Here is a 22,895-nt window from a genome sequence, read left to right as displayed (position 1 = left end):
GAGTCTGGCTATAATGGGTCGGGCGGCAGGCCCGGGTTAGGCTGGGGCCCCAGCGATCTGTGTGCGCGCTCCACCACGAAGCCAGTTGTAAACGTGTCTCGGCCAAAAAGTTCGATCAGGAGGTGTTCCACAAAAGTGTCAAAGCGTCCGGTTGCTGTCGTCTCCGCCACACCAATTATTCGGATATTATTGCGCCTACTGTGCGCTTCTAAATCCTCGTTCTTGATTGCGACGTCTTTAAGGATCTTTTCCACACGTTCCAACCTCTTCAGCGTCAATGCAGCTCCATCCTCGATGTCGGAGACTCTGGATTCCGCCAGGTCCAGGCCCCTATCGTGCAGCTGAATCGTCGCGCCCATGTCCGCCATTTTCTTTTCGAGGGTATCGAAGCGAGAATCCAAGGCCTTGAATCCAGCCCGCATCTCACCCATCATCTCAGCGACCATACCAGCGGTGTCCTTCGCCGCCGCCTGGCCCCCAGTGTCCGCCTCAGCTGCAGGCGAAGCCGCAGATGCACGGGGGGGCGCCGAACTGAAGGTAAGTCTCTTCTGGGTAACCTCTTTCTTAACCATGTTGGAAGTGATGGCGGGCAAAGCACCAGTGTCACAGGACCCAACGACAACTGCGACCAGCCAGAAAGTCGAGCACAGCGTCAGGGCACCCCCAAGCAGGGCGTTCAGGTCGGGAACAGAGGATCAGGGGTTCCCGATATTTCCCCGCACTAGGGCTGAGTCGTACCGCAGGAGCCTCAGAGACGCCAAGGCAGAGGAACGTAGGTCGACGGGGAATTAACCCGGCTGGAGCAAAGCGTCAGAGGCCCTGTGTAGGAGGTAGGGCCAGCAGATGGCCGCGGCGATCCCTGAGCAGCAGCCGGCAGGTCCAGAGCCCCGCCGGGACAGGTAGCAAATGATGGCGTAGTGTGGGGACCAGGTGTGCAGGTCCTCGAGGCATCAGCAGCACAAATGGGCGAAGGTACGCAGGTCATGCAGCCAGCGCCGGTCTTGTGAATTTGCACAGGCGTTCGAAACTCATGGCCAGCCTCATTAGCAGGAGATCAGGAGAGTGTGCAATTTCTGGGTCTGCAGGGGGACAGACGCGGGTCTGGGGTGCACATTACCGGTGGGGCAAAGGTGACGGGCCCCCACCGTGTGCAGCGAAGCGTGGCCGACCGTAGCGCGCCTAGCAGCCCGCCGGCCGCACACCCCGCCAATCACCCCCCAACCTCGGAGCCCGCCACCCCCCGCCTGCCGCCGCACTTCCCGGGCAGTCCCCGAAAATCGAGGCCCCGGCTCCCAATGCGGACCAGGCCGCAAGTGCCGGTCGCGGACCGAGGGGCCGCGCCTCCAACAACGGACACCCCCGGGGCCGAGCAGCGGACCCGGGAGAGCACAACGGCGACCCCAAGGCCGAAGGGGACAACGAGGAGGCAATCAAGCAGACTCACCAGGCGCTCCGGCGCTGCAACGTAACGGCCCGCGAGGCACAGGCGGCCTCAGCACCCCTCAGCTGTTCCGCCCGTCTACTCCGTCCCCCTTCCTCCAGACTAGGCAGGCTGCATCAGGTGGCGTTAGGGGTCAGTTGTAGGCATATTTCGACCCCCTCGCAGTGCCGGATCTCATGCGAACGGCCCCGTTCCTCTTTCGCCCACCGGAGCTCTACATTCAGGCGGCCATTTCGTTCGCCTGCGTAGCCACGCCCCCCGCTGCTATATTTTTACTTGTGTTATTGGTGCTACATGTTTTTAGTAACTTTGGAGGGATCCTGCATCATTTTAAACTACCGCTAATTTGCACTCACCTGGGTTACCTCTTCCCCGAACCAAGGGTCGGTAACAGCCTCTCGCGACCGCCATCTTGGGAGGGAATTGGGTCACCGGGCTAGTCTTTCACCGCTCCCTGGCTACAAAGCAGGAAGCTGGTGCAGGCGAGCATTTGATGTCCCCTGAGGCGTGAGCCGGGTGGACGAACGTTTCGCTGCTATATTTTTACTTGTGTTATTGGTGCTACATGTTTTTAGAAACTTTGGAGGGATCCTGCATCTTTTTAAACTACCGCTAATTTGCACTCACCTGGGTTACCTCTTCCCCGAACCAAGGGTCGGTAACAGCCTCTCGCGACCGCCATCTTGGGAGGGAATTGGGTCACCGGGCTAGTCTTTCACCGCTCCCTGGCTACAAAGCAGGAAGCTGGTGCAGGCGCGCATTTGATGTCCCCTGAGGCGTGAGCCGGGTGGACAAACGTTTCGCTGCTATATTTTCACTTGTGTTATTGGTGCTACATGTTTTTAGAAACTTTGGAGGGATCCTGCATCATTTTAAACTACCGCTAATTTGCACTCACCTGGGTTACCTCTTCCCCGAACCAAGGGTCGGTAACAGCCTCTTGCGACCGCCATCTTGGGAGGGAATTGGGTCACCGGGCTAGTCTTTCACTGCTCCCTGGCTAAAAAGCAGGAAGCTGGTGCAAACGCACAGCGGACGCGTGCAGCGGGCGCGCCGAAGACGCACCAAAGACAAGCCCGTCTGCTCCCGTCCGCACACGACCAGCGCACAGCGCCAGCCATGCTGCCCGTTCATCCAACAAAGTCTCTGGCACCTATGTTTACTCCAGCAAATTTTTACATAGCCTGAACCCTAGGAAACACAACCGAGCATGCACTACTATGAGGCCCCTACAATTCTCCCAATCAGGACTAGACAACTGCCCAGTTTGCAAAAACAATGTTCTACACCCCATAACTCTCCAGGAGGATCTCTCCAACCAATCGATCAGGGGCAAAGCTAGACACACTGTAGAAAATCAATTCATATGTGCCCTTCTAAATGCTAGATCTCTAGTTAAACACAGCATTGAGATAGCAGAGCTAATTCAGGAGAAAAATATATTGATCCCATTTATCACTGAGTCATGGACAGATGATGGATCAGGACCTGACCTAATAAAAGCTACACCCTTGGTACGCCTGCCACACATTAAATAGACAGGGCAAAAGGGGAGGGGGGCTAGCAGTAATTTATCGACAGACGCTGAAAGCTAACTTCAGCCCGTCGCCCAGCATAGACTGCGAGGCACTGGATTTTAGTTTCCAGCTGGATCACCATTCTACATTTAAAGGCACGCTGATATTCAGACCGCCTGGTCCCAGGAGTCAATTTATATCGCAAACAGACACATGGTTAAAAAGAGGGATTTGTGCTACTTCAGATACCATTTTAAGGGATTTCAATTTTCACTTAGAAAGGAACAATGATCCAGACACTTTTAACTTGTTAGAGCTAATGAATTCGCTAGACCTTGCTCAACTAGTCGTAGAGACCACACACTCAGCAGGACATATGCTCAATGGCATTTTCTCCAACAACAGCCATCTGAGGTTCACACATACGCTCCCGGTGGTATGGTCTGACCACAGGGTAGTGTTTTTTGAGGTAACATCGCCAGTCCACGGTACCCGGGGATCAGGGCTGAAGCAAACAACTACCAGAGCATGGAGCAGAATGAATGTCATTGAATGGCAGAATCAACTGGCCTCCACTGCCCCTCTGATTCCAGGGGATCTAGACAAGGCCACCTTGTCATACACTACCTGTTTGGAAGGAGCAACTAACAAGCTAGCTCCTATGAAAACAGTTCGTAGCAACAGGGAACGACCTAGTGCGCCGTGGTACTCACAGAACCTGAGGAATAGGAAACTCCTCTGTAAACATCAAGAAAGGGTGTGGAGGAGGGAGTACAATGTCGAGGAAAAAAACAAATATAAATCCTGTTTATCAGATTGCAAAAAATTATTATATAAAACAAAACAAGATTTCTTTGTAATGAATTATTTAAAACAGTCACAACCCTAGCCCATCCACTATCAAATCCCGTGGCTGCTAGTCAAGAACTGTGTGATAAAATAGCCAATTTTTTCCTTAAAAAAGTGGATGATATCTACAGCACCTTTACAGTAGATACCAACTACATTCCTCAATTAAGGGTGGCCAAGGAGGAAGAGTTGGTGAATATTATACCTCAGCTATCCCAGTTCACACCTACTACAGAGGTGGACGTACATGCCATTCTGATGAAAATCAAATCAGGAGCCCCAACAGACCCCTGTCCCCCCTCCGTGCTGAAAATGGGATCAGAACCAGTCATATCTACCCTGACCAAGATCATCAATATGTCGTTCTTAGAGGGATACTTTCCGAAAGCATGGAAAATTGCCTCAATTTTGCCTCTGCTCAAGAAACCAAAACTTGACCCCATGGATGCCAATCATTTTAGACCAATCTCTAGACTGCTAACGTTGGGCTAATTTTGCGAATTCGTGATCCGCGAATTTGTGGATTTGCGAATTCGCGATCCGCAATATTCCCGAATTTGTGCGAATTTGCGGATTTTTTTAATTTTTGCGTGTTCGCGGGGCTCTTGGCGTGTTCGCGGGGTGCTTTGCATGTTCGCGGGGTTTTTTTTTTTGCGAGACAGCGATGCGCCCTCTGGGTTTTTTTTGTGCCCTTCTGCCCTCTGCCCCACTCGTTGTTGTGCCCTTGTGCCCCTTGCCCCACTCGTTTTTGTGCCATTCTGCCCTCTGCCCCACTCGTTGTTGTGCCCTTGTGCCCCTTGCCCCACTCGTTTTTGTGCCATTCTGCCCTCTGCCCCATTCGTTGTTGTGCCCTTGTGCCCCTTGCCCCACTCGTTTTTTTGCCATTCGACAACTCTGCCCCAATCATTGTTGTGCCCTTGTGCCCCTTGCCCCACTCGTTTTTGTGCCCTTGTGCCCCTTGCCCCACTCGTTGTTGTGCCCTTGTGCCCCTTGCCCCACTCGTTTTTGTGCCCTTGTGCCCCTTGCCCCACTCGTTGTTGTGCCCTTGTGCCCCTTGCCCCACTCGTTTTTGTGCCATTCTGCCCTCTGCCCCAATCGTTGTTGTGCCCTTGTGCCCCTTGCCCCACTCGTTTTTTTTGCCATTCGGCACCTCTGCCCCAATCATTGTTGTGCCCCTTGCCCCACTTGTTTTTGTGCCCTTGTGCCCCTTGCCCCACTCGTTTTTGTGCCATTCTGCCCTCTGCCCCATTCGTTGTTGTGCCCTTGTGCCCCTTGCCCCACTCGTTTTTGTGCCCTTGTGCCCCTTGCCCCACTCGATGTTGTGCCCTTGTGCCCCTTGCCCCACTCGTTTTTGTTCCCCTGTGCCCCTTGCCCCACTCGTTGTTGTGCCCTTGTGCCCCTTGCCCCACTCGTTTTTGTGCCATTCTGCCCTCTGCCCCAATCGTTGTTGTGCCCTTGTGCCCCTTGCCCCACTCGTTGTTTTGCCATTCGGCACCTCTGCCCCAATCATTGTTGTGCCCTCGTGCCCCTTGCCCCACTTGTTTTTGTGCCCTTGTGCCCCTTGCCCCACTTGTTGTTGTGCCCTTGTGCCTCTTGCCCCACTCGTTTTTGTGCCATTCTGCCCTCTGCCCCAATCGTTGTTGTGCCCTTGTGCCCCTTGCCCCACTCGTTTTTGTGCCATTCTGCCCTCTGCCCCAATCGTTGTTGTGCCCTTGTGCCCCTTGCCCCACTCGTTTTTGTGCCATTCTGCCCTCTGCCCTAATCGTTGTTGTGCCCTTGTGCCCCTTGCCCCACTCGTTGTTGTGCCCTTGTGCCCCTTGCCCCACTCGTTTTTGTGCCATTCTGCCCTCTGCCCCAATCGTTGTTGTGCCCTTGTGCCCCTTGCCCCACTCGTTGTTGTGCCCTTGTGCCCCTTGCCCCACTTGTTTTTGTGCCATTCTGCCCTTTGCCCCACTCGTTGTTGTACCCTTGTGCCCCTTGCCCCACTCGTTTTTTTGCCATTCGGCACCTCTGCCCCAATCATTGTTGTGTCCTTGTGCCCCTTGCCCCATTCGTTTTTGTGCCCTTGTGCTCCTTGCCCCACTCGTTGTTGTGCCCTTGTGCCCCTTGCCCCACTCGTTTTTGTGCCCTTGTTCCCTTTGCCCCACTCGTTGTTGTGCCCTTGTGCCCCTTGCCTCACTCGTTTTTGTGCCATTCTGCCCTCTGCCCCGATCGTTGTTGTGCCCTTGTGCCCCTTGCCCCACTCGTTTTTTTTGCCATTCGGCACCTCTGCCCCAATCATTGTTGTGCCCTTGTGCCCCTTGCCCTACTCGTTTTTGTGCCCTTGTGCCCCTTGCCCCACTCGTTGTTGTGCCCTTGTGCACCTTGCCCCACTCGTTTTTGTGCCATTCTGCCCTTTGCCCCACTCATTGTTGTGCCCTTGTGCCCCTTACCCCACTCGTTGTTGTGCCCTTGTGCCCCTTGCCCCATTCGTTCTTGTGCCATTCTGCCCTCTGCCCCACTCGTTGTTGTGCCCTTGTGCCCCTTGCCCCACTCGTTTTTGTGCCATTCTGCCCTCTGCCCCACTCGTTGCTGTGCCCTTCTGTCCTCTGCCCCACTCTGTGACCTTCTGCCCTCTGCCCCACTCCTGTTTTATTTTAGAATGGCGCCGGCAAGCTGCCAGCGCCATTCTAAAATAGTTACTAAGTTAGCTTCATCAGGAAGCACTAATAGATAAAATAAAGCAGGTGCTCGAGCACCTGCATTTTATCTATTAGTGCTTCCTGTTGAAGCTAACTTAGTAACTATTTTAGAATGGTGCTGGCAGCTTGCCTGTGCCGTTCTAAAATAGTTACAAGCTTGAAGCTTGAACTTTTGCCCCCCCGGATCCGTTCCGCTCCCGGATTCGTGGATTTTCGGCACATTCGCGGATCGCGAATTTGCCGAAAATCCGCAAAATCCGCGAGCGGAACGGATTTTGCGCCCATGCTTATAGACTACCACTTCCCGCAAAAATCATTGAAAAACTTATAAATACCCAACTGAGTCGATTTTTGGGGGAGGGTCATAAACTGGACCCTACGCAGTACGGCTTTAGAGGGAGTCATAGTACTGAATCGGCACTCATTAAATCGATGGAAGAAATAAGAGCCACTCTCGATCAAAGAGGTAATGGAGCCCTGATCATTTTGAACCTCTCTGCAGCGTTTGACACGGTCCATCATAATTTATTGATGGACCGGCTCCAGGAGATTGGTATCACTGGCACGGCTTGGAAACGTATTAAATCTTTTCTAACCGATAGAGAGCAGACAGTTTCGCTTGGCAATTTTTGTGCTAAGCCTTTTTCTCTTCCCTGTGGAGTTCTACAGGGATCGTCTATGAGCCCCACTCTTTTTAGGTCTCGCTAGACGTACGCAAAAGCGAAGCTTTTGCGTCTAGCGAGACAACTAATGTAATCACTTTCAGGGGAATGTAGACAGCAGACTGTCACGAGCGTCTCCTGCCGGAGATTCTACCTCGTGAGCGCGCACGTCGCCGTCCCTCATATTCCCATGCAAAGAAAGGCACACTGAACACACACATGCAGGCAAGAAGGCACACACACACAGGAGCGCACCTACACACATACAAAGCCCCCCCACCCCCCCCCCGCCGACGCCGCATACATAGAAGTCCCCCCCCCCACCTGCCGCCGCCGCATACATAGAAGGGCCCCCCACCCACCTCCCTGCCGCCGCCGTCGCATACATAGAAGGGCCCCCCCTCCCCCTGGCCGCCGCCGCATACATATAAGCCCCCCCTCCCCCGCCGCATACATAGAAGTTCCCCCCCCCCACCGCCGTATACATAAAAGTGCCCCCCCAGGTGCCGCATACATGCAAGCGCCCCCCCCACACCATACATGCAAGCGCCCCCCCCTTACCGTGATTCTAAGGTCTTGCAGCCTCCGCGGGGCTCTCCCTCGGGCATGAGCCCCGCGTCACCAGCACTGCTTTCCCGTGGGCGCGTGCGCGGGCTTCCGAAGACGGAAGTCCCGCCCCAAGGAAGGTTTCGCTTTCAGAGCTGGTTTTGCTGGGAAGAGGGGGAAGGAGCCAGGGGCTGGTCCCGCGTTGGCACACTGCAATTTTGTCAGCTCGGGGATCGAAAGCAGGTTAGGACAACTTGTTTTATTTACACGCATTTGAAGAACATGAAACAGAGTGCGAGCGGAGCACACAGATGTAAAACAAAAACCACACGGAATGTCCAATCACAGATATACGTAACATCGTACCTACAACAAGTCAGCACTATTGCTTTGTCAATGGTTGATGTTGCATCAGCTGAAAAAGCAGTAACTATGGCTTTGACTAGACTACATTGCTCTGCGATCTGACGCAGGGGGTGGGGGGCAAGCACGTCACACACTCACTGCGTGCAGTTCCTGTGGTAGAGGGATCGAGATGCGGGTTACCAAGCGTCTCTGCAGTCAGGATGGGACCCCGAACCCAGATACCGCTCTGGGCTATTAAACTACCAGCAGGCTGCAAAGTTCACGTGGGTCTGAGACGCAGGAATTGCGGTCGGCGCCTTAATCCTCAAAGCTACCGAAATGTATAAGAAACCTGTGTCCACGCAATGGGCCCGGCCGCCACACCGTCTAACATGTGGTCAAATTCCTCTCACACTGCTTCCACACCCGAGTGACCCGCAGCATCTTCCCACCGCAAGACAGGGTAGCCGGGTCAGCTGCTCCGCTACGGCAAGGGAACCACACGGTGCCCACGCCCTCCACCCATGCTCTCCACCCGCTCCCCGAGGGGCTCGGCCCTCGAACCGGCAATCCTGTAGGTAAGGGGGGGTGCACAGTCTCGCAAAAAAACTTTCCATAGGCTCCACTAGCGGCCATATTGGAACAGATGCTGCATTTCCCTGCTTGAAACCCAGGCAAGCTCCGGACCCATTGCGCCAGAGAGGGGCATGCCAGCGCCCTAAGGCACACGCTACTAGATTATATGGCCCGGCCTCACTCTCGGAGCCAACATTATACCGCTTGCACATGCCCGATCTCGATCCCGTGCGCCGCCGTGCTCTGGTCTTGATTGTAATAAAGTGTGGCCTATCTTGTGTAATATGGTCCTCATGTAAAGTGCTCTGGTGCCTTTGGGCAAAGTTTGTTGCATATAAAACTGCACACAAATCCCATGTAAAGTTACCCAAACATCACAGCGATGCGAAGCATAATAACGGCACACAGCATTATATAAATCCCTGTTGCCATTACAAAGCACCTATGATGTAAGATAATCTGGTTGTGGTGTGTCATGTACATGCATCACCACTTGCACCGTCCATCTCCCTTGTCTGAGTTATGGTGTTTGATGTGTTTGTGTGTCTCTGTGTCCTCTGTCGGCCTGTTTGGGCTTCGGTGCATTCCTTTGTGCAGAGTACCCTTCCCAATATGGAAAGCAACATGTTTAGCCAAGGCGAAGAAAGGCGATACTACTGACGTCATGCCACCTCCCAACAGGAAAGAGTTCTCACCTGAAGCAGCTGATCCCGCTTCTGCCGGAATCTGGGCCTGGTGGACAGCACTACGAGGCAATATAAACTTTACTTTCATCCACCTCTGTGGCATGTATTTATTTTACGTTATTTCCAGCACTTTTCCATATATACCTAAAAACAGATTTTCTTTATAGTTTTTCATTGCAGTGCCTTTAGAAATTCGTAAACTCGCGTGCTTGTTGCTTTCACATCCTGCGCTTGCAGCGCTCATTAATGGTTGATTTTCATATGGATTCTTTAAAATCGTTTCCACAACTTTGATCTCCTGGGATCGTACCAAAGGCTGGAAACTCTCGCCAAACATGCCCGGCACCGGTGCGCATGGGCCGCCCCGCCCCGGCCACCAGGTGAAGCGGATGCCTCTTGGGTCCGCCCGCGATCAGCAGCGATCGCTTGATCTGCACCGAAGCAGGAGGAAGCCCCGTGCTCCAGTCCCCATACTGCAACAATGCTCTTCTCGGCGAGAGATGTAGCGCTGCTCCTTTTAGGTAAGTTATGAGGCGCTAAATCTGGGTCGTTGGTGTATGTGTGTGTGCGCATTTGTGTAAGGGCTGACCCCATACCCGTCCCAGTGCAGCGCACTTAGGGTCCTGACCCACTCCCTGCTCGGACCAGCCCTTAATAACAGTACTGGGTAGGTTATCATCGTTTAGGGTGTCCAGTATGCAAGGACGGAAATATACCCTTCCCCCACTCCCCGGCTGCTGTTTAAATGATAAAATACAGCAATATTCAGTGCAATATTCAGGGCCCGTGGCCCTCCAGGTCTTTGGCTCGGTGCCACTGCACCTGCTGCAACAATGGAAGCACCGCCTCTGCATGTCATCCATATTGAGACGATAAAATGCAGAGATGGAAACCCTTGACCTGCAAATTAGCGAAGGAGCGCTGCAACTCACCCCAACCCACTGTGCCACAATGTGTTTTTCTGTGCATTCTCGAGGCCTTCTAGGTGCCACCTAAAGAATTCAGTATCCGTGGCTGATGGCCAGCTTTAGCACCCGGTGCGACAGTCATTTTCAGTGCCCCCACACACAGGACTTCCTGTTTGGATTCCCTCACTACCTCGAGGCAAAAGTGCCCCTCATCTCTCCAGTCATAAGTTATTGCTAAACACCCAAGGTCAGCACCCTGTGCGGCCGCACCGGTCGCACTGCCCTAAAGATGGCCCTGTGTGGCTGTGATGAGCTGTGTTCAATCACATTGCAGTGCTAAGAAATAATGGTAGTGGTGACCCAGAATGTCATTTAAAATCACATATCACAGTGCTGTTGGTGCTTCCGCCTTTCAGTGTGTACATCCAAGGGTGTGCACCATTCGAGGACCTGCCTTCGTGTGTGTGCAGAGATCTCAGGGGCATTATTTCCAGTATCAGTACATAATATTATTATTGGTTTTGAATTTGCCTCCCATTGTTAACACAGGTCCACAAGTACCAGAATGCATGTGTAAAACAACAGTACGAAATGGGCTATTCACGAGTACCATGGAAATAGCAGAAGAATCCTTCCTTTTTGTTCAGAGAAAAGAGAGGGATAAAGTGGTGTCTCTCATTACTCATATTCCTGGAAATCCTTTGCGGTTACAACATTGTGTGCTGCCTTGGATTGTGACTTTGTTTATTTTTGTTTAAACTTCTTTATTAATTTTAAGATAGACATATCACACATAAAAATGGCATACATTCCATAAACCCTACATAGGCTACAAGTTCAGTTTTACACAAATCGCAAATTCATTAAATCCATCTTCCATTTTAAGACAAACCAAGCATTTGCAATGCAATAGGTCTGGCATTACTGAATGTTTGAGTTATTGGTGTTGCATTATTATTAGCAATGCCAATAGCTCAAACTTTTATAATGCGAGACCTATTGCATTGCAAATGCTTGTTAATGTTTATGTTTCCCAGCTCGCTCCCCTTATTGGCTCCTTTGGACTCAAACTGACCTCATATGCTGACGATACTCAGATAGTGGTCTCCGTACTTCCTAAGGAAACTCAGCAGCCAGGGTGGCGCTTTCATGACTGTATGACAGCTGTAGGTGGCTGGATGGCCAAAAATTGTTTAAAGCTTAATTCGGCTAAAACGGAGGTGATCCTCTTTGGAAATAATCCTCAACTTTGGACTCCAGATTGGTGGCCAGATTCTCTGGGCCCTCTTCCAACACCAGTGAGGAAAGTGAGAAATTTAGGGTTCATTATTGACAATAAACTAACCCATAAAGATCAAATCAACTCAGTTGTTGCTACAACTTCTTACATCCTAAAATCATGCAATAAAATACTGGATTATCTCCCAAAAGCAAGTCAGAAAACGGTGGTCACAGCCTTAGCGATGTCTAGGCTGGACTATTGTAATGGCCTATATGTCAACGTACAGGAAGGTCTCCTTAGAAAACTGCATCTCTTACAAAATGCAGCTGCCAGATTGCTATCGGGCACGTCAAAATACAAATCTATCTCGGCAGAAATTAAAAAGCTGCACTGGCTGCCAGTTAGGAAACAAGTGCTGTTCAAGGCCCTGTGCATAACCCACAAAGCACTACATTGTATGGGTCCAAAACACCTGATCCAAAATACAAAGTGGTATGGCCCGTCTAGGTCTCTGCGTTCCTCGGGAGCCAAATTGATTCAGATTCCATTGGCAAAGAAAGCCAATTGGGGTGGTAGAAGTTTCTTTGTGGGCGCGGCCAAGGCATGGAATGCCCTTCCAATCCCTCTTAGAGATACAACGGAGCTGTTCGTCTTCAGAAAAGCCCTAAAAACCTGGTTGTTTAATGCATAAAGTTCTAGGTATCTCCACCTGTGCTTATAGGGGACCATCACTTATAGCGCCAGGACGCCCTTGGGCAACAGTGCGCTCTACAAATATCATTAACATTAACATTAATATTAACTGGAGATCTTTGGCTTCCAAAAAAGAGACTAAGTGCAAACTAAGAAATCTTCACCGCAACCTCGTCCAGCAGCTCCCCGACAATGAGGCCTCCTCCTCCTCCTCAGACACCGCCGGCTGCCTTGCCTCTCTGAACCTTACCTTCTCAGACATTTTCTTGAAAATTTCTTTGAAGTCCAAAGGTAAGTGGAAACCATCCCCAATCCACTTCATGGATCCAACCCTTGCTCCATCTCTGTCGACTATAACTTTCGACTTTGCCCTGGTCTCGTGTGACTAGATATACGTGGTTATCGATTTGATCTTGTAGGCACTATTTTCCACTTTAAACTTTAAAAAAAATCATGCATCCAGTTCTACTGACTGAGCTTTTGTTGTTTTGGTGTCAAATAATTTGTTAAAATCTACTCTATTTTTTTTAACTAGTTTGTGATTTGTTGTGCTGTAACTGTGTTACTGTTTAAGTGGTGGCTGCATACATTTTTTACACATCACCTCTAAATTAAGCCTGACTGCGTTGGCGCCAAGCTACCAGAGGGTTTAGCACAGGTTAATTTGGTGAATTGTTTTGGTTCACTCTTACAAGGATTGTGGCTGATGCTTGAGTAGAATGCCCCCCCTCAGCCAACAAGCCGCTTTCCCACATTGGTATAGGCAGCCCCTCCTCCCCCCAAAAAGTTATACAGATCACACACAAATGCATTTATTTAAAATATATTCCATATTTGTAAAATGCTGTATTGCTTTGGGGTCTAAAGCCCTATTTATAAATGGCCAAGAAATTCTGATATGTGCAGTAACCCATCTTACTGCACATATTGCAATTATAAGTATTGATGTTGTTAACACACCTGCTGTATTTTTCCCTCTGTAAATTTTGGGAGGGCAAACATGCTGAAATTTACAGATCAAAAAAATACCTGCTAAAATCCAATGCAGGCACAAGTTGGTTGTGAATAACCACAATTCCAGGTGTAATTTCTAGCGAATTCTCTGAATGGACGTATTTACCACACCCAAACAATACCTCTCCCTGGGTTAATAGTGTTTTAGTAGGAGAGGTAGATAGCAACCTACATGTGGCTCCTCTCCAACTCCTCAAACACACTCACATAGACAAATAAAGGGTAAAATCAGTCCGACACATCTTAGGCATAGAGATATGTCAGTCTGCCATATGCATCACTATTAGAAATGTAATACTAAAAACCTAATTGTTTTTCTTTTTTCTTTATCTTAGATTAACTCTTCTCTATTTGTCACAACTTTAGTTATGTTGACAAAGAAGCTCTCATCTGTCAATGCAAATGTGTCAACTATCAAAGACACCAGGTATTGTATCAATAGCTCAGAAGTATATGTTTGGGTGACTTTCTAGAGTTTGTGCATGTTTTGTATCCGTCACAATCATTCTTCAGGAGATGTATTCGGTAAAGAACTTATGATTCTTAAACCATCATCTTGAATAGTACAGATATCAATAAATGTACTTTGCTTTCCAGTATTAACCCTTTTGAGCTGTGTAGCTACAGTGTCTTGGCTCCTCCAGTGGCGTTACAAATGAGTTCAGTGTGTCCAGTATACACCATGTCACCACCCAACTATGCTCTCAGAGGATAATGAAAAGACTACTGTAAAATATATGCTAATTCACATGTACAATTTACTCTTCTATCAGGAGTGTCACTGGAACCGAACTATACCTGGCTGATGAGCGCTAGCTAGGGCAAAAACGTTCCTGGGTTGCTTCTGTTCTGGATCACGGAGGGCCTGGCCTGACAGTTCTGGCTAAGTCCAAATTGAGATGGCATGGTGTGGAAAATAATGATGGACTTGAATGTGGCCTGAAAACTTACCTGTGGCTGAGAATAATCCAAGCATTCCATCCATCACTTTTTTGTATATTTTACTGTGCAATTCAATACTCCAGTTTGTCGGAGGCCTCTCTAGAAAATGGCAGTCTTTAACTTACTAGGTCTAAAACAAGGTAGCCTGTATCTTCTCGAGAAGCTGAAAATATGCCACATCCCTTTGACCTCTAAATGTGTCTTATACTCCCATTAATGACATAGACAACCCCCCCCCAGTGCAGCATCAGTCTGGGAAAGGTGCCTTTTTCAAGATCAAATAAGAGCAATAGCCAAAATAATGTAGTTTAAATTGTTGTACTTTACCTTATTTGTTCACATGAATCCATTTTAGACAAGCATCTTGATGCTTATTGTTTGTACCAGACATTCCTATGGTGATGTTGGAAATTCCATCTTAGATAAAATATAGTCTAAAATGACTGCCACTGACCACTTGTCAGGAGAGAAACTTCACCCAAGTCACAGACACAGATCGCAGATCTTGATGGGCACAACACCAGATTGTATTTTGAAGCCTACAGCAAGTCTCTGTGAGGCTCTGCGAAGTTTCTGCCTTCACTAACTGGTGCCTGGATTGTGTTCTTGCAGAGACACAATCTGCTTGCCCTTGTGCTCTAAATAGCTGTCAAGCTATTTCAAACAGACAACAAATCATGTTGTCCAGGTATGCTTACCACCTCTGAAACTCTGGCTTATTATTTATTCATATGCTAGAACCAGCATAGCACTTGGTGATAGCACAATGAGGGGGTTAAAAGCTATAAATTGTGATTTTACATGTGTTCCTCTTTTCACTGTTATTGAAAAGCCTTGCTGATTTTTATCTTTTGTGAATTACCAATATTATGTGCACTCGATTCTGCCATTTTAAAATAACAATTTTAAAATAAACATGTTGAAATGCATATTCTGTTTCTAGTGCTCTTGAGTGTGTAAATCATTAATGAACAATCATTTGGATTACCACTGCTCCCTTTTAGTAACCCCAAAGCATGGACACCACTTCAATTATGTATTGGGTGGGGTTCTGCAGGACTTCAACAACCTGTCTTCCACATTCAGGCGTTGGTGCATTGAACTAAGTACACTCTAGTCACCTGATGGTGTGAAAACAAACCTTGTAAAGCTGAGCCAAAGACTCAGTTTATGCAACACTTGTATAAATAAGATTTATACCTTGGTTGAGCTGTTTTTTTCATCTAAACTCTAAAGCGATTTAGAAGCTGATTTATTAAGGTTTTGCATTGTCCTTGCACCATGCAAGGGGGTGCAAGGGTGACAAGAAACCTAAGTGAAATTTATCAACCCAAGCAAGGCCACCTTGTGTGGCCCTGTATGGCTTGATAAAGCTAGAGTAATGCAAAGCAGCTGCCTTGCATTAATCTGCTCCAGGGAATTGTGTTCAATGGGTAGAGCATGGGCGTTCCCACGCATCCACCCATGGATTTTGGCACATTCCCAGGTTTACTATTAGTGGTAGACCTGGGAATGCATCAACATGCTACACGTCCTCAAATGAGGAGTAACAAGGAGAAATATATTTATCTCTCCTTGTTTGTTCCTCTTTTTACATGTGCTGCATTCTGCAGCAAATATAGAAAGAGGTAAATGCCTCTCAGATTTGTTTTTGTGCAGGACGGTGGCCATTCCTTAACAAAAAGAATCCTGCCTACAACACAGGCACCCTTGCAGCATGATGCCGAGGTGTCTCTATTGGCGCTAGATAGCCAAAGGTGAACAAGCACTAAGAAAAGGGCAGAAATGCACTGTATAATGTTAAATACAGTTAATTCCTGCCATTTTACTGCACACAGCGCAAGAAGATAGCTTGCTGCATTGCGGTGCATGACAAAAATTACAATGATGGGCCTTCATTTTTCAATTAAGATAATGTACGTAGATTTTGGACAGATCACTTTTTGGCTCCTTGGTATTGGCTCTGCCGCCCTCTTTGCTTAGTGTGACATGTCGGGTTCATCAGGGTGAGAGAACAGCTGTAAGTCAGAAATGTTCCTGTCCCACTAAATTCGTGAATCCTGACTTTCATTTAAAAGTGGGAGAACCACTGATTGACCATTGGCCAAGCCACCTACGTTAAAACCACTTCTGGCTCTGTTGGCAGTCAACAAAAAGAGGCAGCCGCTCCACCACAGGGTCCAATCCTTTCCTGTATTGGAAGGCCCAATTTATTTTGATGGATCCTCCTGAGCAATAGATTCCTAGGTCTGGTCTGCATAAGGCATGGCCAATGCGGATACAAAGTGGAAAAGTGAACGAGGCACATCAAGTTGGGAGCACAAATAATTGGGAAAATGTTTTTAAAGGTATTCTTATTCCGTTATTTGATGTTGAGAGAAAAAGCTTTCACTTATTCCCCAAAATTCAGCGCTCACTTTCTTTTTGCTTACATCAGCTCCAGTTGCTTGGAAAAATCTTACATTGTCTGATTATAAATGACAGTATTACGGCTGTCACTGACTTGATTGGTTATTAGTTGAGCGATTGTAATACATTGTATATTAGGCTAAGTAGAGTTCCCATGTATCGGATACAGAATATATTGAGCCTTGATGATACATCTAGAAACGGTGTGCCTCATTTATAAGGCCCTAACGCCCCTGTTTCATCACTTTTTGTGACACTGTGGTGGTGTAAAAAATGTGCCACACTGCTCCATATTTACAAAGTGATGCATCTAGGCAGATGTGTCACTTTGTAAACCCCTGTGCTACATTATACCTGCAACATGTATAATGTATGCAGAGTGGGCGTTCCGTTGCAGAAAAACCCCATAGAAGGGGAGCAGTGAAATCTATGAGATTTCTCTGCGTCGCTTCTACGGCGTCACTGTGTCAAATACTTATACTTGCTTGAAGCAGGCATGAGGGGTTAACGCCGGCCTTTTCACATGGAGCTTGCCCCTTGTGAAATGCAACATTGCTGGAGTTGCGTCTGTTTCCAGACACACTCAAGCATTGCGGCATTTTTTGTGCTAACAGATACGTCCGTATTCCTGACGTATCGGTAAATCCTTGCGACATGCAGCACCTTACAGTAAATACTGCGCATCCATGGTATCGCAAGGATGGCGCACTGAAAAGTGTTGCATAGCTGTTTCACCCCAGCGATGCAACACTTTTCATCAATAATGCCCTTTGTTTGCACACACACTCCATTCTCTCGTCCAGACATAATATCCCCCATTTGACAGCCTGGATGTTTTGTATTTTAGGCTTGTGACCTTTAAAGCCGGCGCTCAGCTCCTCGTTTTGGGCTGTACATGGATAATAGGCCTGTTTCAGTTTGGGAGCGCCGCTCAGATCATGGCATACTTATTCACCATCATCAACAGCTTCCAGGGAGCCTTCATCCTGTTGGTTCACTGTATCCTAAACCGCCAGGTAAGCTTTCCTCAGAAATATTTGGAAAAGTGCCTATCTAATTATTTAAATTTTCGCTTCATGATTTCTTCCTAGTTTGTTATTTTATCTCATCCTGACCGCCATCTTTAAATATTCTTTTCTCATGTCACCCTATCTTTTCTTACATTGTCAGTTCTTTTTGTTGTGGGTTTCTTTCACCTAACATAATTACTCCTTTCTCTCCGTCTGATATTTTTTTTTATAAAATATGAAAGTTGAGGTACCTACCTAAGCCCTTGTAGTAGATAATTTTTCTTACAACAGCATGTGACATAATCACACATAAAATAAGTGTTCCTCTATTGTACTGTGATATTGTTTTACAGACTATTTTCTGATGTTGCATTGCCTGGTGTCAGAGCCAGCTAGCAATAAAAACAACTATTTGAGCAGAAAACCAACTTAAGTGGGTGCCTAACTTTTGAAATTCGATTCTAAGTGTCTTCATCTCTCTGACGCTTCAGTCAGTATGTAATATGGAGACATGATTGATGTTGAATTACTACACTACTAGTGATCAGAACATAAGTGTGGAAATCACCCTATTGATATCTCATAGCCCTCTTTGAAATGGGTAACATTACGTTAAAAGTAGATTGGCAAAAAAAAATGTTTCCAGAAAATCTATGCTATATATCCATGTATGTATTTTCAGTAGGGGTGTGCAAAATCTGTTTTTGTGTAATTACGTGAAATTTTGTCGAAATTATGCGAAATTGCACAAAATGCAAATCTTTGCACTATATTTTACCACAAAATGTGTCAATTTTTGTGAGGGTGCATTTAAACATTCTATTGTGCTCGTGCCTTTCACTGTAAATGTTTACAGTGACTTGTACTTTGTACAGTAAATATTTGCTGTGAATTGCACGTAATATTGCAAAGGGCCGGAGCAGCAGTATTATTTCAGGAATGTTGGGTAACAAGCGTAACACAAAATTCCTCGATTTATGTAAATTAAGCACAGGCCTAACACGATTTAATGAGCTCGTCTGTTATCTGTAGGTGAAATCAGCACTGCAATATTTGATCTCAGTGAAGGTAGCTTTTAGCTGACATAGGAAATGTAGTCAGGCTAAGTGATTCATTAAGGCTACTTTAAACAGACACCAAATGACACCACAAAAAGAGAGGCCACACAAGGGTGCCAGATGACAACAAATTAGTAAAATATGGTCTTGTTGCTAGAGAAAGGGGAACACCCTGGTTTTGACTGGGCCACCAAAAAATCTTGAACTGAGGCTGACTCCAGGCCTTCATTTCCATGTAAACGCTGTGAGTGTATCTCTTAACAGTCAGTGGAACTACAACCTTGGGGCTCCATTAAAATCTCAATGAAAACATTATTTGCATGTCACTGCAATCAATCAATCAATCAATCAGAGAACTTGTAAAGCACGCTAATTACCCGTGAGGGTCTCAAGGCGCTGAGGGGAGGGAGGTGCCGCTACTGCTAGGGCCAGGTCTTGAGGAGTCTTCTGAAGACGAGTAGGTCTTGGGTCTTCCGTATGTGGGTAGGGAGGGTGTTCCAGGTCTTGGCGGCGAGGTAGGAGAAGGATCTGCTGCCGAAGGTCTTTCGTTGGATGCGGGGGACAGTGGCGAGGGCAAGGCGGGCGGAGTGGAGCTGGCGGGTGGGGGTGAGGAAGCGGAGTCTGCTGTTCAGGTAGGCTGGTCCGGCGTTGTGGAGTGCTTTGTGTGCGTGGGTGAGGAGCTTGAAGGTGATCCTCTAGTTGACGGGGAGCCAGTGTAGGTCTCTCAGGTGGGGGGTGATGTGGCTGCGGCGGGGGATGTTGACGATCAGTCGGGCGGAGGTGTTTAGGATGCATTGTAGTCGGCGTAGGTGTGTGGCTGGGATTCCTGCGGAGAGTGCGTTGCCATAGTCCAGTCTGCTGCTAACGAGGGCCTGTGTCACCGTTCTTCTTGTTTCGGTCGGGATCCACTTGTAGATCCTGCAGAGCATGCAGAGGGTGTTGTAGCAGGAGGAGGAGACGCGTCGATCTGTTTAGACATGGAGAGGGAGGAGTCGAGGATGAATTCTACGTTGCGTGCATGGTCAGTGGGTGTTGGTGCTGTTCCCAGTGTGGTCGGCCACCAGGAGTCATCCCAGGCTGAGGGGGTGGGTCCGAGGATGAGGACCTCCGTCTTGTCCGAGTTCCGCTTCAGATGGCTGCTCCTCATCCAGTCGGCGACGGCTTTCATTCCCTCGTGGAGGTTGGTTTTGGCGGTGTGTGGGTCCTTGGTGAGGGAGAGGATGAGCTGGGTGTCTTCGGCGTAGGAGATGATGTTGAGGTCGTGATGGCGGGCCACTTGTGCAAAGGGGGCCATGTAGACATTGAACAGCGTAAGGCTGAGGGATGAGCCCTGGGGGACGCCGCAGTTGATGTTGGTGGCTTCGGATCGGAATGGTGGGAGGACGACACTTTGAGTTCTGCCGGAGAGGAAGGACGTGGTCCAGTCAAGGGCCTTCTCTTGAATCCCGGCTTCTAGGAGGCGTGTCTTTAGGGTGCTATGGCAGGCCATGTCGAAGGCGGCTGACAGGTCCAGGATGATGAGGGCTGATGTTTCGCCGTTGTCTAGTTGGCGCCTGATGTCGTCTGTGGCAGCGATGAGGGCTGTCTCGGTGCTGTGGTTACGTCTGAATCCGGACTGGGATGGGTCCAAGATGTTGTTGTCTTCCAGGTGGCGGGCCAATTGCAAGTTGACGATTTTCTCGATGACCTTTGCTGGGAACGGGAGCAGGGAGATGGGCCGGAAGTTCTTGAGGGCCTTGCGGTCTGCTTTGGGCTTCTTGAGGAGGGCGTTGATTTCGGCGTGCTTCCAGCTTTCCGGGAATGACGCTGTTTCGAAGGAGATGTTGATGACCTACCGTAGTTGGGGTGCGATGGCTGTGTCTGCTTTGTTGAATACGTGGTGTGGGCATGGGTCTGACGGAGATCCTGAGTCGATGGAGTTCATGACCTTGCGCGTCTCGTCGTCATTGACAATGGACCAGGAGGTCAGGCGGGTGGCGCTGGTGGTGTTCATAGGGGGGGTGGAGTCTGGCGTAGTCGGGGCGGTCGTGGTGTTGAAACTGTCGTGGATGTCAGCAATCTTGCGGTGGAAGAAGATGGCTAGTGAGTCGCACAGTTCTTGTGAGGGCGGGATGCCGTTGACGTTGGCGCTGGGGTTGGAGAGTTCCTTAACGATGCTGAAGAGCTCTTTGCTGTCGTGTGCGTTGTTATCCAAACGGTCTTTGAAGGAGGATCTCTTGGTTAATCTGATGAGGTGGTGATGTCTGCGGGTGGCATGCTCGTGGGCTGCGTGGTTGTCCGGTGTACGTTCGTGGAGCCATATCTTCTCCAGTTTCCGGCATGCACGTTTGGAAGTCTGGAGCTCGTCTGTGAACCAGGTGGCTCTCTTGCTGGCGTGGCTGTTTGGGGGTTTCTTGAGCGGGGCGAGGGTGTTGGCGCAGTCGTCGATCCACTATCTGAGGTTGCGGGCTGCGGCGTCTGGGTTGGTGGGGTCGGTGGGTGGGTTCTGGGCAAGGGTGGTGATCAGCTGGTCTTCTGTGACTTTGCTCCAGCAAGCAGGGGCGAGGCAGCTGTTGGGTGCGGTGGTAAGTGGTTGGTTTCTTGAAGGTGAAATGGATGCAGCGGTGGTCGGTCCACTGGAGTTCAGTGGTGTGGTCGAAGGCAAGGTTGGGGCCTGTGGAGAAGATGGGGTCCAGCGTGTGGCCGGCAGCATGGGTGGGTGCGGTGACAAGTTGTTTGAGGCCGAGGTTGGTGAAGTTGTCGATCAGGGTGGCGGAGTTGGCATCGTTGTTGTTCTCGAGGTGAAAGTTCAGGTCCCCGAAGAGGATGTAGTGTGTGGGGGCATGTGCGTGGGTGCGAGGTCGGCGGTGGAGTCGCCGAACTGAGCCCGGGGTCCGGGGGGTCTGTAGATGAGTGTTCCTCTGAGGGTGGTGTTGGGGTCGGTGTGGATCCGGAAGTGCAGGTGTTCGGCGGTGTTGAGGGTGTCGTCTGCATGGGTGGCGACCTTGAGGGTGGACTTGTGGACGATGGCTATTCATCCTCCGATTCCGTTGGCGCGATCCCTGCGGGTGATCTTGTAGCTGTCCGGGATCGCTATGGCGATGTCGAGCGCCGAGCAGTCGTTCCACCAGGTCTCGGTCAGGAAGGCCACGTCTGGGGCGGAGGTGTCGAGCAGATCCCAAAGCTCAACGGCGTGTTTGCGTGGAGAGCGGGTATTAAGGGGTATGCAGCGGAGGTGGTTGGGTCCAGTCCTTGGGGGTTTGGTGGTTCTGTCGCAGGTGAAGCTGCAGGTGCGGCAGGAGAAAATGGTCCGTGGGTCCGTTTCGGGGCTGCCTGGAAGCAGGTGTGGTTTTGGCCGACGTTGAGTGCGTGGAGGGTGCTGGCGTCGCAGTGGAGTCAGGTGTCGTGGCATTTGCAGGGATCCAGAGGTTCTGGCGGTGAGCGTGGTCCAGGCGCAGACGGGCTTGCCTTAGGCGTGCCAGTGGCGCGGCCGCCATTATAAGGGGAGGTGGGAGGGAGGAGCAGCTGGGAGGCGGGTGGCAGGGGGCAGCGAATGGGCGCCGGGGTGGGGCCGCAGGGGCAGTAGCGGAGGGAACTGCGGGGATTGGGGAATGGGCACGGAGGGACGGCAAAATGGTTACACAGGGCACAGCAGGGTTACACAGGGCAAAAGGTTACACAAGGCAAAAGGAACACAATAAGGGGGAGTGAAAAACAATGTTCAGTGGGCACAGAACACAGAACGGCAAGAGCGCTAGTGGAGCTGCAGCGGGGGGGGGAGCGACCTACCTGGCAAGGTCAAGGGTCGGTTGGGCATTTCATCAACATGCCACCTCCTTGAGGACATCCCTTCCTCCCTCCCTCCCTCTGCTGTGATCATCCACACTCCCTTTCTGTTTGAGTACTTCTTTCCATTCTGGCAAGATCTGTAATTTCAATAAAATGTCTGTTTCTCTTTTAAAAAAGATCTTAGAATGTTCTGGATCTCTCTTTAAAATTGATATGAAGTGATCTCCCTGCCCTTTATTTTGACTTTTCCATGTTGATCCTCATTTCTTCCCTCTATCTTTTCAGGTGAGAGAGGAGTACCTGAGGTGGTTTAGGCGGATGCACAAGCCCACGAGGGAATCACAATCTTCCGGTACCATGTCTACTGCAGCTGTGCCCTTGAAATCACTTAAAGGTACTTTAAGTACTAGTTAAGAGGCTGTTTGAAAATGTTTTACCTATTCATCGATGCTTGGAATTGGATAGATGGTCCTGATTATAACACATGTGGAGAAAAAGGTGCTTAGATTTCTGTTTTTAAGGGGCATCTCTTTCACCATTTGAAAAAGTGTTTTTCCAGGTGATTATG

General features: G+C 49.4%; 1 protein-coding gene across 1 annotated transcript in view; it reads left to right on the top strand.

The window, feature by feature from the left end:
* LOC144828070 (adhesion G protein-coupled receptor E1-like) overlaps positions 1–22,895 on the top strand; it is a 230,359-nt gene that overhangs the window by 192,326 nt on the left and 15,138 nt on the right. Inside the window, exons 8-10 of the mRNA XM_078686206.1 lie at positions 13,476–13,567; positions 17,339–17,507; positions 22,613–22,721. Coding sequence (XP_078542332.1) covers positions 13,476–13,567; positions 17,339–17,507; positions 22,613–22,721 — 370 coding nt within the window. The remainder of the gene's footprint in view (positions 1–13,475; positions 13,568–17,338; positions 17,508–22,612; positions 22,722–22,895) is intronic.

This window comes from Lissotriton helveticus, chromosome 4_1 (assembly GCF_964261635.1).
Source record: "Lissotriton helveticus chromosome 4_1, aLisHel1.1, whole genome shotgun sequence".
Lineage (NCBI taxonomy): Eukaryota > Metazoa > Chordata > Amphibia > Caudata > Salamandridae > Lissotriton > Lissotriton helveticus.
Note: the sequence above shows the minus strand (reverse complement) of the source record. Positions and strands in the feature narration are given on the sequence as shown.